Here is a 16,597-nt window from a genome sequence, read left to right as displayed (position 1 = left end):
TTTGTTAAAGTTTATCTGTAATCTGAGTTTATTTGTAGATATAATAGCATTTCCTGTAGTTATCTCAATTAAATCTAACGTGATTTGAAATTTATTGAAATCAACATCTGATTCAACATTACTATTCGCAATGTATTTAATGTGGATTGCATTTATATAGTTGCATACCGAAATTAATAAATATATTTTCGGCATAAGACACAATATTAAACAAATAATTGTTTAATAAATACAATTGTCATTGTATTTCTTTATAAATATAAATTATAATAAAATGCTTATAAATGCTTACCAATTACACGTAAGTATTATATTCTGTAAATTACTATTGATTTTATGAGAAAGATAATACAAATCAAGAATTTCCAGTAATGCATTTTCTAAAAGTTTAATATAAATATATAAATACGAATATATAAATATAGACAAAATAATATTTTTCTGATAAAAAATTAAAAATTACAAAATCTAATAAAATTTCTTCGATCACATTGTATTATGTTCACGCCATTCAACCAAAAGCATCACTAACTTTTGATTTTTTATTTTTACATCAAGTCGTCTATAAATTCTATAACTCCTTCACTAGGTCAAGTTCATCTGTTGCTACGTATTTAAACTTCTTAACATTTTAACGAGATTTATGATATTCTATGGTGATTGTTTGATTTTAAATCGCATTCGTTCACAAAATCTCAATCTTTCAAAAGTCCACTGATGTTACATCATATTCGTTCACATTTGACACGATCCAAGAGGTTCTTTGATTTCGCATCAAGTTCGTCCGCGCATTTAATACTCCTATGATCATATTCCTTTGATATGTATCCACTTGCTTTTGTGATTTAATTCTTTGAAACTATACTATATTGAAAACATTTATACTGAACATAATATTTCCAAAAAAAGCTGTATGTAAAATTTTTTTAATCTTTTTTGAAATTAATATGAAACTTGTAAAATTATTTTTGAAAGATATTAGATTCAAAGATTTTATCAAAAGAAACAAAATTACGTAAATTTCTTTAATTTTTCTTATCTTACAGAAAAGGGAATTATTACAAAGAAGGATTTTAATTCAAAAATATTGGAAAACGCTGGTTTGCTCTATTTCTATCACCATTAATTAAACAAGGAATAGGACGGAACCAGACTCATGCGAAGATGTAAATTCAGGAAACTCGACTAGGCTACAGCTTGTTAAACTGGTTACCGAGATGGGCATAAGAGGCAAGAAGCTGTGAACAAGAGTATACAAGAGCTACATCAAGAGTATATTGTTTAATTAACGAGTCACCGCAGCGTACCTGTCCCGTGTCCATTACAAAATTATTATATATAATTTTAATTAAATTGCAAATAGTTAATAGTATATAATATTAAATCGATAATTAGGAAAGCAGTTTACTATAATTAGTTTTAAAGATCGATACAAGTCGGTTGATAATCTCTCTTGGAAGATCATTTCTTGAGATAACGATCATTCATTGTCACGTTAAATTATGAATGAAGGACTATTCTTCAAAAATTAAATTAATAAACTTGTATAATATTTTATCACATTACACTACTTACTTTCTAAAAAATATTATTTAAGTAAGTCATTTAGAAAAATTTCATTTTTATTATCTTATTTCTACTTAAAAGAATTTTCTTTTATTACAGATGTGGCACCTTATTTAGAGTTCTTATTTTTTCTAATAGCTTTTTCAAAAGAGCTCAAACATATTGTATACAGACACGTGCGAGGTATTCTCTCATTGATATAGTCAGGTACGTGAGAGTTTCTAGGAAATTACATGTCAAGCGTCACTCTGTCGATGTGTCTATAAGTTCAAGCTCCACGAACGTTTACAACACGTGTCACGCAATCTCTCTATCGTCGTGCTTTTCAAGTGGACACACATACATACACAGAGAACAAAAGATGGCATGGAGGTGTGCATTCACGTCGTGGATGGTGTGAATTGACAAGAACATTACTCGGGCAAAATTTTCCCCATCGATGGTGTTGCAGATTTTACTGTAATCACGTTTTCGCTATATAATTATCGCGCAAAGTGGATATGAATATCGGCAAAAGTTGTTCGCCGAGACGCCCGACCTATCTTCAACAATTAAAGCATTACAAAACAAAATCTGCTTTATGCGTCTATGACTTTTCTTTAATATAAAATATAGCAAATAATTTCTATCAATAATTAGACACGAAAGTGATTTGAAAATATCAAAAATAATTGAATTTGTCATTGATGCATGAAGATTGGATAATTATTTATAAAAATAGTACCTTCTTGATGATTGATAATTTTTTAATATATTATAAAGGTCATCGTCATGAATAGTTGTGAAGATTTTATTTGCTGTGCTGGTAATTGTTCATTAAAAAATTTTGTTCGAAATAATTTATATTAGATTAGATTAATTTAAATAAGTTTCGAGTTTATTCTTGCAGACAATTGAGAACCAACCACTTCATGACCATAAAATTAAAAAAATTAGTTCAAACCCAATGCAAAGTTATTATTTAATTTTTGAATTAATATAAATTATTTGATATCAAAGATGATTTAATTTTTGATTTAGATATTTTTTATATTACGAAAAATTATTATACATTAATAACTTTTTAATAATCGATACAAATAAAAACTTCATAATAGAGAGATCAAAAAGTAATATCTTTCTGTAAATTTCAAAAGATTTTTATAAAAAAAAATTGAATGAAAAGTATATGGATATTCAAAAATAAATGAAAACATGTATATATATATATATATAAAGTAAAACCCTCATATTCACGAAAATGGATTCCAAGTTCCCCTTATTGATATCTGAAACCGCAAATAATAACAAATATTATAATTCAAGAAGGGTCAGATCGATAGGATTCAATTTAATATATTAAATTTTGAATTTTATTAGAAAAGTAAAATTTGATCCAGCAATACGTAAATAATATTTTAAAAAAATCTCTAAAAATCTGTAAAAGCATATTTAATTAAAGAAAAATTTTTCAGCATAAAGTAAAATTTATTTTATTAGTAAAATCTTTAAAATTAAATTCATGCAACAAAATCTCTCCAATGTGAAATAAAATTTATTTTTTTATAAAAATCTTTCTAGGCATAAATTAAAATTTATTTACTAAAATTTCTACGATATAAAATTTTGTTTCGTTGAAATTCTGCTTCATATTTCTTTTACACAAACATTTTTGAAAATATAAATGGAGACGGAAATATACATACATGTTCTATCTCCATCCGTGAAAATATAGAGCAAGAAAGGCAATCTTGATAACTGTACTCTAAGATCAATCAGCCTAATACTCTCCATCGAATCGGACAAAATATCTTTCATCCTATATCTCGTTTAATCTTAAATCACAATTTTGTCCAATATCTTTTCCAAGATATTTTACAAGGTATAAAATGATTTTAGAAATGTTTATATATCAAAATGTTTAATGCTCCAAAAATAATTTTAGATTTGTATTGAATTCAAATGATAAAATACTCTGAAATAATAATTATACCGATTCCTCAACGTTTAAACTTTAGACTTTTAGACTCCCTGTTCGAATATCTCTAAGGAGCGCGATAAATACAGGAGGATCAGCATTAGTGGTCAGGACTTGGAATATCACGGACTACGAATTATATAAATCCTCCGACAAATCCAGATGGCTTTAGCACGTTGTGTATAAGGTGTAACCGAAATCGTAAAATGGAAGAAAGAGATTTTTTGTTAAATGTAAGAATTTGCCGAGAATTTAGTAAGTATAAATTTTCATTATAATTATTTTTTTTTTAATTTGAATATAAATATAAAATTATTCAACATTGTTGCAATTTCAATTTTTATTTAAATTTAAAAAATAAACTTTTTAGTGTATTTTAGAAACGAGATGCAAATTAAGTACAACAAGTTTTTATAGAGATAACAAAATTTGAGAAAAAAATATCAAACTGACAATAATAAAAATAAAATATATAATATTCCAGTGTATGTTAATTTTAAATTTTTGTGCGAATATAAAAATTATAAACTTGAAAAATTTCGAATGTAAAATTTAGCAAAATAATTAAATATATTTATCGTTTTATTTATATATGTGAATTATAAATTTTATCTATTCATGCAAAATCATTTTATCATAAGTTATATACGTTATTACGAAATATATTTTATAAACCTCTGGTACGTGGAAGCTCATACGTATGGTTGTACCACTACTGCTACTGTTATATATGTATATATAATACGTTCAGTGAAGAAACACGCCATCAGCAAGAAAGATCTTTCTGACCTATATTTCTAGCTCTGTCAACCTTCTGCCATAGTAAGATAAGAGATACTGGTACGCTTTTTCCGTATCCTTTCTGTAAATTGATGCAAAGTATATTAGGTGACAACAAATGTGACGAAAAAAATTCAATTTTTTTTAAATTTACAATTATCAAATGGAGTAGATAATGTGATTCCTAATAATTTGAAAAATTGATAATGATTTTAATTAGAAAAATTAAAAAATTCACGATACTTCTGATTTAAATTATTCTGAAGAATTTTTTTCCCATTATAAAAATGTTAAAAGATTAAAATTTATTTAATAAACAATTTTTCGCGTATTATGTGTATTACATCTTAATATCTTAAAATCTAGAATATTATATTAATTCAATTCTTGTTTCTATGCTTTGTAATGATGTTACTAACAGTTTACTTCAACTAGAACGTAGACACTTGAAGAGAAGATACGTTTGAAACGTAATCTGATCACTGCATCGGCGCGTGTATCAATTACGTTTGTCGTAATCCGTGCTAATCAAGCGCAGTTGGCTCAGATAGCGTTGTACAACAGAGATAATGCAAGGAAATGGCGAGGATACGTTGACTCCATTGTTCAAGCAGTCTCTGACGAGTGACTAATTACACATCGTGCTCACTGTGTACCCGCGAATGCATTATTGTATCTCGAAGAATGCCTGTTGGCCCTCCGTTCAAAGAAACATTCGTCTTTTTACCTACAAATGAAAAAAAAAAAAAAATGAAAAAGAAGGAAAAATAGGAGAAGCAGAAGAAAATGAAAGATCTAGATCGAGATATCTAGGGAAAAAATAAGATTGTTTTTTAAGATTACTTCCTCGATAAAATATTTATTAGAAAAGAAAAAAAAGAAAAAATAAAGAAATAAAGAATTTAAGAGTTTTGAGAATTTCGAGAAAATTTCGAGTTACGTAAATTTAAAATTATATCTAGTAAAAATAAAGAGAAAAAAAATAAAGTAAAAAAGAAGAGATGCACCTTTTTATTCAGCTTCGTTTCTCAACTCATTACCCTTAAAATGGTGTCTAATGTGATTTACACAACTCTTCACTATGCGACAGACACGAGCTCCAATTATTTTCGTAGCAGAATAAACGGAACGAAGACAATTGTATTCAAACAATCACGACAGAAATGTAAAGAAAAACCTTTGGTTAAATGGAAATTGTTCGTAGAAATTATAGAGCCAATTGAAAATTCAATTTTTTGCTTTATCTTTGATACGCTATTGTTTCACTTTGATAATTTTTTAATTGAAAAATATAACGAAAAAATTCTATTAAAATAAATCGATTTAACTATTTTTAATGGATTTAAATATTTTTGTAAATTATGCATAAAATAATCGGAAGATTATATTTTTTCTCTTCTTTGTAAATATACAATTTTTTTTTGTGTTATCATTTCTTCTTACTTTTTCTCTCTTTTTTTTTCCTCTCTGTTTTTCTTCTACAAAATATCATTACATCTTCATCTCCTCTTTCGTTCCACGCTTCCGGTGTCGTCGTTTCGAACGATACGTTCGAATGCACATGGCATTGGTAGGTTTAGCTTCTCAACTAATTAAATTTCCTTCGTTCCTAAGAGTGACATAGGAACAACAGGAAATTCCCTCTTCGTTCCCTGAACATCGTCCCCCACTTCCGCAATTCAGCAATTGCGGTGTTCCTTGCTCCGGATCTTTCCCCGGCTCGAATGGAATTATGATCTAAGAATTATCGTCATTGGTCGCGTTTCGTCGCATCCTCAATACCCTCTGCGAATTTTCCTTTTAGATTATCGAAATAAGGAGAAAAGGTATTCGTGGAATTTTCGTATACCTTAATTTAAGAAACGAAGAAAATTAGTAATCTCTGGTATTTTTTAAATAAAATTTTTTTTGCCATATTAGTGTTAGTTTATATTGATTGAAATTGATCTATAAATTTATAAATTAAGAAATATTATATTTAAGAGATAATCATTATTTCATTTATATAGTTAAGATTATATAATTATGGAGTTATATTAAATTTGACAAAGTGGAATAATAATGATGCAAATTAATATAACGTGTTAATTCCGATCTGAAATATTTTTGCAAAGAGCAAATCCATAAAATATTAATATAAATTATTTAAATAAATGTATTTTAATTTTTTATTAATTTAATGTTCATTTTATTTTTGACTTTATTTCGTATTTTTGATTAATCAAGATAATAAATTTTTGAGATAATAGATTGATAATATAGAAATTCAATATATGAATATTATAATTATGATATTTATACATAAATTTAAGTATTCATAGGAATGTAATATTTAATTTATTTCTAACAAACGTATTGTATATATTTCTATTATTTTTTCTATAGAAATAGTTGTAATATTTGATACGTTATTTGTAATTAATATATGTAATATATTTTCAATGTAAATAATTATATAGTTTGTTGAGAATAGTATAAAACAAAAAAAATTATACAAATTATTTAAACAAGAATTATTTCATCAAAAAATATAACTCTATTAATGTAACTTTACTTTCAGAGAATTTTTAAGCGGTACAATACAGCTTGTAAAATCAGTATTTACAGTGTAATATTTTTTCCAATGTTTTTCGAAATATAATAGCTCTCGTTAAGTTCAATTATACTAGTCATATACGAGAGTAGAATCGGTGTTTGTTGCGTAAAATTTTATTAAGTAAATTTATATGGATGAAATTGGACTCTATATTTATTTTTTAATTTTAATTTAAATAAACGCGATAATATTACTTTATTTTATTTTTACATGCACATTTTTCTTTCCTTTACAGATACAGAGTTCAAGTATCATTTTTATGATATACATTCGATTTTTCTAAATATCAAAATATTTACAAGTAGACTTTTGGAAGCTATATATATTTTGAAGTTCAAAACCGATTTATACAATCCAAATGAGCACTTTGTAAATATTGAAATTAGAACATCATCTTTTCTGAATAATCGAATTCCGTTTATATTAGAATTGATCTAGATTCAAAAATATAAATTTTGGAATGGATCTCAACTTTATCGAATAATTTACTATGATTTCTATATATCTATATAATTGAAAAAAAAATGAATAACGAAGCACTCTTAAAATTGCAGCTATAAAAATTAAAAATCATAAATTGATTCGTTATTATTAATATAAAAATATGTTATACATAATAAGAATATATTATAAATTATAATTATATTATAAATTATAATTAAAATTTTGTAACATTTATTATCCTGTTAATACACTATTAAGATCAAACTTCATTCACAGTTTTCTCAAATTAAAGATTTTGTCTTTTGTTAAGATTTATACTATTCTCCTTTTAATCCACATAATCGTAACGTGTAACTGGATTCAACGGTTCGTTACCATAATAGGATTTCCCGATGTTCGCTAATCTAACCTCAAAAACTCGTCGATTTTTCCCATAATCGTTACGTCTTCATCGGACATTTAATAGCGTTGAGCGTACGCCAAAATCTGCTCGTTTGCGGTGTGGCGCGTGAAGAGAGCCGGAAATCGTGGTTTCACGACGAACACGTATGCCACAAGCCAGTATACGCGTGCAATAATTCACTGGTCCGTAATAACGAGTTGGTAACTGGCTAATGAATAACTAGTGAAAATTAAACAGCTCACAAATCGAGTTTCGAGTTTCCGCGCGCGAATCTGTGAAACAACGGTCACGATTCGCTATATTATTGAGCTAATAATCGTTATACCAATCGTACTAATTACATTTATGAGAGAAAAAATAAAAGTATACAAAATTAGCTTTTATGTTTGTTTGATATTTGATTACTGGCAATGTGATTAATAGTTAATTAATAATTAACGAGGAATTTTAAAGAATCGAAATAGTTTTGAATTATATGGTTCTAATGATAACTACAAATTCTTGTTATTAATTACACAATTAATAATGAAGTTGTAATATTAGTACCTTTTAATTACCAGAATTCTATTCTATCTATTCTATCTTAAAATTAGTGAAATTAGTTAAAATTAGTAAATTAAAATTAATATATTAAATTAAAATCATCCTTTTCATAACATAAAATTACGATATATATGAAATAATTAAACTTATGTCTAAAATTCAAAAATCCAAAGTTGTATCTATTATAGTAATATATAGTAATATAGTAATATATAGTAAAAATATTAAGCAGATCACATAACTGCGTAATAGTAAACTATATGTTTGAATGTCGACTATGCTCGCTAGACCGAAAGATCAACACAATTTGAATGCATTCCGGTAGCTAGATTAGCAGGTATGCTCTGTAAATACTCTGCCTAATTATGTGCTATAGTATCATCATACGAATATTATATTCATTTCCTTTTTGTAAAATTCATTCAACTTTCATCATGAATAAAAAAATGAAAAAAATGATAATGATAAAGAAACACAAATGATCGAATATCTTAAAACTAAAAAAAATCAATCTACACAAAAATGAAATTATATAATAAATATAATTTTTATATAATATATAAGTTATGATTATAGTAATTAAATTCTTAAATAAGATAAATCAAATATAGATTTTTATAATATTCTAATTTACTATTTTATAAATTAAAACTTAGAATCAATAAATGTAAAATCTAAAAAAAAATTTTAATTCAAAGATTAATAATAAATAATAAACATTTTTAGATATAATGGTTAGATTTTCCAAATAATGTACCTACGTAAGTACATATTATCTGTACCTCTGCAGATATGTCGCATTATGCACATACCTTACATCCGATTATACAAGCAGATATAGGATATGCACTAGTGGCTGAATTTAGATAAACCAATCCATTGATTGAATATGATCCTAAATTTATCATTTAAATATTGATATATGGATGAAACATAATACATTTCATTAAACTCTTTACGTTTACTTTAATATGATAATTATTAATATGATAATTCATTGATCCATATTGTTATTATTTACTGTTATTTACCATAAATTCAGAATCTAGTGAATTGAGCTTACTATTTTTCATTTAATTTACAATCTTTGATATATTTTATTAGTATTTTATTAGAATATATACATAGAAAAATAATCTTTTTGAATTGTGATTTTAATTGTGTTTATTTTCGTCATGTGATTTTATTTATGCTAGAACATCAGTGTTTTGTATCTTTAAATGAACGTTGATTTATGATTTAACCTAAATTATGATTAACACGAAACAACAAAAAAAAACAAAAAAAAGTTTAAAGAATTGTTAAAAATATTAAAAGTATTAATACAACAAACCAAATGTACATATGTAATATTTTTGAAAAGATATATTATTTTTTTCTTAATTCATGGTAATGATTTCATGGTATAGAACTATGTCTTCGCTCTCTTTGAATAAATTAAAAAAGAAAACATCAATAGAAAAGATTAATAAACAAAGAAAAAACATTAATCGATTTGATGGATTAACAGAAGAAGAAGTACAACAGTATACCTTGCCAGATTATCTAGAAATGAATTTGGATTTAGTTTTTGTTGGCATAAATCCGAGTTTAATGGCAGCCCATCGTGGTAGATATTATGCAGGTCCAGGTAATCATTTTTATAAACTTTTACATGAATCAGGATTAACACCTCGATGTTTAATTTATGAAGAAGATTATAAACTTCTTCAATATGGAATTGGTCTAACAAATATAGTGACCAGAGCTACAAAATCTTCCGCTGATTTAAAACGTACAGAAATCAAAGAGGGTTCTAAAATCATAGAAGAGAAATTAAAACTTTACAAACCAAAGATTGCTGTTTTTAATGGCAAATGTATTTATGAAGTATTTGCTAATAAAATGGGTAATTTTAATTTTGGATTACAATTAGAACGCATTAATGAAACTGCAATTTGGGTCACTCCATCTAGTAGTGCTCGTTGTGCAAACTTTCCAAGAATGATAGATAAATTACATTTTTTTACTGCATTAAAAAAATATTTACAGTTCTTAAAAGGAGAAATCAAAGACATTGATATACAAGAATTTTTATTTGAAGGAAAATGCAAACAGTTTATTCCAAAAACATCAAAAATGTGGAGACGAAAAAATGTTTCTGCATTTTTACATGGAGGAAGAATTGCTAATAAAGATACTATATGTTTAGATACATCTGATGAAAATATTGCAATAGCTTATAGTACAGAATTCGTTGTAAAGAAATTTCAATCTAATGAAAATAATAAAACTAATGAAATATCTGAAACAAGTGAATCTGATTCATCACAAAATTTTGAAGAATGTATTTCGCAAAATATTGTAAAAACGTTTTTTGAAAATGATAAATTTTCACAAAAAAAACATTTACTATTATTAAATAATGAAGAAACAAAAACAAATCAAATTTCAACTAATAATTTAAAAAATATAAAACAAAGAGTAAAAACAAAAACTAAAATGAAAAAAAATTTTTCTCAAAAACCAATTAAAAAAAAAGATTCTAAAAATAATATTGATACAGAGTTCATAAATTTGATAAAACAAAGACTGGAAAAAAAAAATAATTATCTTGATGAATAAATTTAATTTTTTTATTTTATAATTTAATATTAAATAATAAAAAATATAATATAAGTAATACAAATGAAATTTTTTATATAAAATTTATTATTAATTAAAAAATTAAAGTTGTATTTCATTAGATTGTTGAATGAATGATGAAAAAAAATATCAAGATTTGCAATAATATAAAATGTATTTATTTAAATTTAAGAAAAAGTGGATATACAAATATAACTTTCTTTAATTCATAATATAAAAGAAATATATGAATATTTTATGTCTTATTTTATCCTAGCCATATAATTATTAAAGTAAATAAAAATTAGTATAAAAATATGATATAATAACTATAATACAAAAATAAGAAAATGGCTAGTAAAAGGAATGCAGATCTGATTGATATTTTATAAATATTTTATAAATAAAATAACCAGATTAAGATAATTTAATAGTCTTTTCTCACATAAATTTTTATCAGAAATTAAAACTGTCATATTTTAAATTAAATCACATAACATATACCAAAAACAGAAATCTTAAAGGATTTAAAATTTGATTAGATATGACTCAAGATATGTCAAAATGTTTACTATTAACACTTTTAAGAAGATAAAAATCAAAATATTGCAGAAAATTTAATAATGATTTGGAATTATCACAGATAGAACAAAATTCCCCTTTATCTTTATGCCATTCTGTTAGCTATTTTCTCATTTTTTTATAATATATTATATATATATATATATATGTATATATTATTTAATTGAGGAATTTTGTTAATATTATAATTTTGATTTACTTGCTTCTATAAGTGTTTTTAGTTTTTGAGTAAGCATAATATTTCCAGTAATCTTTAATTTTTGTCGAACGAATGCCACTTGTGGATTCAATTTACCCAAAGCCTGAATGAATAAAATAAATTATAAATTAAATATATTATTTACATGTTTGAAATATAAAAAAAAATTTACCATTTGAATCATGTCAGCATCTTCAAGAGTCAATGTTGCATCAGGCTTTGATTTTGGTTCTCCTCTATATACTTCAGATTTTTTCAAATCCAAAGCTTTAAAACAATAAAAAAAATTAAGAACAAAGTTCAGAGATTAATATAAATTTAAAAAAGAAAAAATATAGTTACTCCATTGTGCTTGAAGTTTTCCTTTTACTAAAATATGATAAAGAAATACTCCATTGATTTTTTTAACTTCATCTGAATTTGCTTTTACATATTCAGCAATTTTAAAAAATACTGCATCACTTTCAAGAGATATGTTATTGATATCAGATGAAAGATTTTCTTTTGATTGTATGGATGTTATATTTGTTAAATCAACATAACCACCTACAAAAATTCAAAACATAATTTTTAATAATTATATTGAAAAGAATCGAAAAAATATTGAAATAATTATATTAATCAATTTATGTAAAAAAAATGTATGAAATATCATGCATTTTCATATTTTTAATAATTTTTTTAAAAATATAGAAACTTATTTTTTATTTATTTATTTTTATATTTGTTTTTAAAATATGATTAAAATTAATACATGATAAAATTAGCATATAAAGCTTAAATAATTTATAATTTTACAATTAATTAATTATTACCTGATAAAACTAATATATTTTCTTCCACAGTATGTGTTTGAAAATGTATTCTATTACCTTCTTGCCACATATCCGTTCGTAATGTTTGACCTGGGATTACTGGTTTTGCAAAACGTGTCTATGATATTCATTAAATAAATTAATCTATATAAAAAATCTCTATTCATTTAAATACATATAATTTTGATCTTTTTACTGTATAGATATTATAAAATTATAAAATAAAAAAAATAATTAAACAATATGTATTGTGTATTTTACATATCTAATATTATAAAATCTTATAATAAGTATATAAAAATGATATTAATTATATAAATATCTATAAACTAACCTTTACAGCTTTAAAGAGACTTGGATCACCACCAGTATAAGTTTGAAGAATATGGCGAACGGAAAATCCAAGCGTACATAATCCATGTAGAATTGGTTGTTTAAAGCCAGCTATCATTGACATATTTGAATCAATATGCAAAGGATTTTGATCACCACTTAATCTGTACAAAGCAGCCTAAAAATTCAAAAATAAGATTCAATTAGAAAATTAAAAATGATTACAAAAAATTATTATTTAAATTTTTTTCTCAGAAATTATTTAGAACTATTCGAAAATATAATTTCAGATTAACAAATTCAAAAGATTGAAAATATGATATCATACTTGATCTTGACTTGTTTGTTGAGTAACTGATGTATCTGGTTCTCTATTTGGAGATTCAAAAGTTGGTATAATATATGAAGATGTTCGTTTTCCTTTAAAATTACCAGCTCCTACTATAAATATTATCATTTGGCCTGTAGATAATTTATCTTCATTACTAGTATCAAATGTATCATCTGCAAAAAAAAATACTTTAGTTTTATTTTACATAAAATAATATTATTTGTAAAAATGATATTCACGTACGTTGTATTACGACTAAGGCACCTTTTCCCTTATCTACTACATCCACAATTTTATAACGTGTTTCCACCGTAGCTTCCGTTGGTAATTGTTTATAAACTTCAATATATTGTTCTCCATGTAAAATCTAAATATATGATAAATTCATTAAATATTATTTAGAGACATTATATAAAATAAATTACCTTTGTTGGATCTAATTCAATATGTGGTAAAAACTTTTCGTACATAGAAAAGTTCAAAGCAACCATTGGAGCATACACAACATAAAATGTAGGCAATACAGCAAAATTGCTGTCATTTTCATATAAATAACGAAAATCAGTTGGTATCTGAACAGAGGCGCCGACTGAAGCAAAAATTATATTTTATATTTGTATGTTAAATTTATATTTTAAATTCATTCTATTTTTTTAGTTAATAAAACATAATATAATTTTTAATTAACTATTAAGATAATTATAATTAAAATTTAATAATAATTGTACCTCCTAATGCATATAATATAGTATCCCGGTAATTGTAAGTATGTCTAAGGACGTCACTGTTCTAAGAAAAAAAAAATTTATAATAAAACGTAATAGCATTTAATTATAAATAATTAATTAAAATAATTATCTTAATTACTTGTGATTCAGAAGTTTGAGAATTCTCGGATTTCGTTGTTTCAATTGCAGTCATGAATTCTCCTGTTACTTCCTACAAAATATAAGGAGTTTAATATTTAATCAAGCGATAAATTATTTATAAATAAGATAATAAAAAATAAAGTTATATAATTTTATATATAATAAAAAATTGTATGTACCTCGATAGAATTAAAATGTTTAGCATTTGACATATCAGTAATAGCTTGCCATTTGTTTTCAACATCTTCAGGAGTGATTTCACTTGATAAATCTTGTCTTAATGTGGATCCTGATGAACGAATTACATGACCTAGAAATAAATATTTAATATTATTAAAAAATTCTTTCAAAATTATATTTTTTTCATTTATATTTTCCATTAATAAATTATATATGAGTTTTTACATATATTTATAATATTTAAAATATTTTATATCTTTTAGTAATAATTATCTATTTTTAGGTTTTAACCAATGATAGTTTTTTTTTTAATCTTTTTTAATCTTTTATAATTTTGTACTGTTGGATCATAATAAAATTTCAGTATAATATATTTCAATATAATATTATTTCAGTAAATTTATGTGTGTGTGTGTGTGTGTGTGTGTGTGCGCGCGCGCGTGTGTGTATGTGTGTAGAAATCATTTGTACTTACATTTGCCTGCCCAACCCAATGCAGATTCAATAATAGAACCATTTTCCATACATTTTTCATGACACAGCCAAACTACTACAGGAGCTATTAATTCAGGTTTTAATTCTTTAAAGAAATCTAGAAAACAGACAAAATTAGTGTATTTAAATATAATAAATTTTAAGTATTGTATCCTATATATACCTGGTGGTAAAATATCTTCCGTTAAACGAGATGCTGCTGTTGGTATTATCACATTTGTATGTATATTTTTTTGTTTGCCTTCGATAGCTAATGTATTAGTCAAACCAATAAGACCCATTTTTGCTGCACTATAGTTAGCTTGACCAAAATTTCCATACAAGCCACTATTACTTGCTGTCATAATTATTCTACCATATTTTTGTTTAACAAAATAAGGCCAAGCAGCTTGAGTTGTTTTAAAAGCTCCTTTTAAATGAACATTTTGTATCAAATCTGAAATTAAATATAACATTTTATTTTAATCTAAAGAAATAACAATTTAATTAATAATATAACAATATAACATACCCCAATCACTCTCTAGCATTTTAGCAAAAGATTTATCTCTTAAAATTCCAGCATTATTAACAAGTATATCTATTCGTCCAAATGCATCAATAGCTGTTTTAACAATTTTTTCACCGTCAAGAACAGAATCATAATTAGCCACTGCTCTGCCACCTAACATTAATTTATAATACAATTTTTTTTAATTATAAAATAATTAATATATATTAATTATTTATATATTATTTATATTATTTATATATTATATATATTAATACATTAATATATGTTAAAATATACTAAAATAAATTTTTTATATAATTTTCATATTTATAGAATTTCATATTTATACATTTAATAATATACAAATTATATTCATAGATTATTATTTGTATTGAAAATTTATATTATTATAATTTTATACTATTATAATATTATATATATTGAAAGATATATATTTATAATGTATTGAATTCTATATAATTATGCAATATATATGAATATATAAATCAATTCCAAATATATTATCTTACCATTTTTTCGAATTTCATTGACAACTGAGTCTGCAATTTTAGTACTACTTCCGTCACCATCTCTACTTCCACCTAAATCATTTACGACAACACTAGCACCTCTTGAAGCAAAAAGTAAGGCATATGTACGACCCAAACCTAGAAAAAAATTGAAATATAAAGAAAATTAATATATACGGTAGATTAGAAAATAAAAATTACCTGCTCCAGCTCCAGTTACTATAACAACTCGATCGGCGAAAGATAATTTTTCTTCTCCCATTATAGTAAATTCAATACTGATCAAAATAAATCAAAAACAGATAGTTTAAATCGATCTGAACTTATATATAAATGTCTTACAATGAGTATGCAAAACAAGAGGTTAAAGCTCATGGAATACTTACAATCTTGTTTCTTACATTAACATTGATAAACATAAAGTATATTGTTATCCAGATAAGAATTCGTTAACTAACCAATAATAATTCATTATATATGTATAAATTCTTCTTATAAAAATATATTAAGTTTCTTTATACATACCTAATGATTATATAAAATATATATAAAAAATTATGTAAGAAATTTATTTACAGATAGTACTAACTTATAGCACTAAAACGTAATATTGAAAAGAAGAAAAGTATGAATTGCATTTCTCTGTACTTGCGTTATTTTTTTACTATTATTTACTATTTTTATCATAGCATAATAGCATAATAACGTGTACAATATATAAAACATATAAAATTATTAAAATGATATTAATAATTATTGATCATTTTTAATTTTGTAACAACTGAGATTCAATAAAAAAAAATTAAGATTCATTGAAAAAATTAACTTTATAAATTTATGTGAATATTTTATATGTAATATTCATTAAATAGTAAAT

General features: G+C 24.2%; 2 protein-coding genes and 2 long non-coding RNA genes across 13 annotated transcripts in view; 2 read left to right on the top strand and 2 right to left on the bottom strand.

Annotated features, from left to right (window-relative positions):
- The window catches only part of LOC107999115 (uncharacterized), a 31,877-nt gene extending 27,763 nt beyond the window's left edge, over positions 1-4,114 (top strand). For 4 of the 6 annotated variants that reach the window (XR_009830421.1, XR_009830420.1, XR_009830417.1 and 1 more), the window contains 2 exons: positions 39-301; positions 1,047-4,114. This is a non-coding gene — a long non-coding RNA (uncharacterized LOC107999115). The remainder of the gene's footprint in view (positions 1-38; positions 302-1,046) is intronic. The other 2 variants (XR_009830418.1, XR_009830419.1) reach the window with 2 other exon arrangements.
- LOC107999120 (uncharacterized) lies at positions 4,088-8,188 on the bottom strand. 4 transcript variants are annotated; one of them, XR_009830424.1, is made up of 3 exons: positions 5,311-8,178; positions 4,547-5,030; positions 4,088-4,385 (listed from the first exon to the last, which is right to left on the bottom strand). It is a non-coding gene; the product is annotated as an uncharacterized LOC107999120 (long non-coding RNA). The 4 variants fall into 4 exon arrangements; XR_009830422.1 differs by having other exon boundaries at positions 4,723-5,030; positions 5,311-8,171; XR_003697992.2 differs by having other exon boundaries at positions 4,723-5,030; positions 5,747-8,171.
- A 946-nt stretch (positions 8,189-9,134) lies between these two features.
- LOC107999117 (G/T mismatch-specific thymine DNA glycosylase-like) lies at positions 9,135-12,733 on the top strand. Its single transcript, XM_017058787.3, has one exon. The coding sequence runs from the start codon at positions 9,676-9,678 to the stop codon at positions 10,891-10,893; it is 1,218 nt and encodes a 405-aa protein (XP_016914276.1). The 5' UTR covers positions 9,135-9,675; the 3' UTR covers positions 10,894-12,733.
- Positions 11,050-16,586, bottom strand: LOC107999187 (peroxisomal multifunctional enzyme type 2). Of its 2 annotated transcripts, XM_062076864.1 has the most exons (18): positions 16,246-16,276; positions 16,107-16,173; positions 15,922-15,998; positions 15,721-15,858; positions 15,209-15,361; positions 14,861-15,133; positions 14,678-14,794; positions 14,202-14,332; positions 14,021-14,092; positions 13,882-13,942; positions 13,579-13,742; positions 13,397-13,520; positions 13,151-13,326; positions 12,824-13,000; positions 12,490-12,607; positions 12,017-12,220; positions 11,847-11,941; positions 11,050-11,777 (listed from the first exon to the last, which is right to left on the bottom strand). In XM_062076864.1, exons 3-18 carry the CDS (start codon positions 15,980-15,982, stop codon positions 11,658-11,660), a joined length of 2,184 nt encoding a protein of 727 aa, XP_061932848.1. In that variant the 5' UTR covers positions 15,983-15,998; positions 16,107-16,173; positions 16,246-16,276; the 3' UTR covers positions 11,050-11,657. The 2 variants fall into 2 exon arrangements, with proteins under 2 accessions (XP_061932848.1, XP_016914373.1); XM_017058884.3 differs by lacking the exon at positions 16,107-16,173 and having other exon boundaries at positions 16,246-16,586.
- Between the last annotated feature and the right edge of the window lie 11 nt (positions 16,587-16,597).

The sequence above is a fragment of the Apis cerana genome, linkage group LG6 (genome assembly GCF_029169275.1).
Source record: "Apis cerana isolate GH-2021 linkage group LG6, AcerK_1.0, whole genome shotgun sequence".
Lineage (NCBI taxonomy): Eukaryota > Metazoa > Arthropoda > Insecta > Hymenoptera > Apidae > Apis > Apis cerana.
This window is presented reverse-complemented; position numbering and strand designations above follow the sequence as displayed.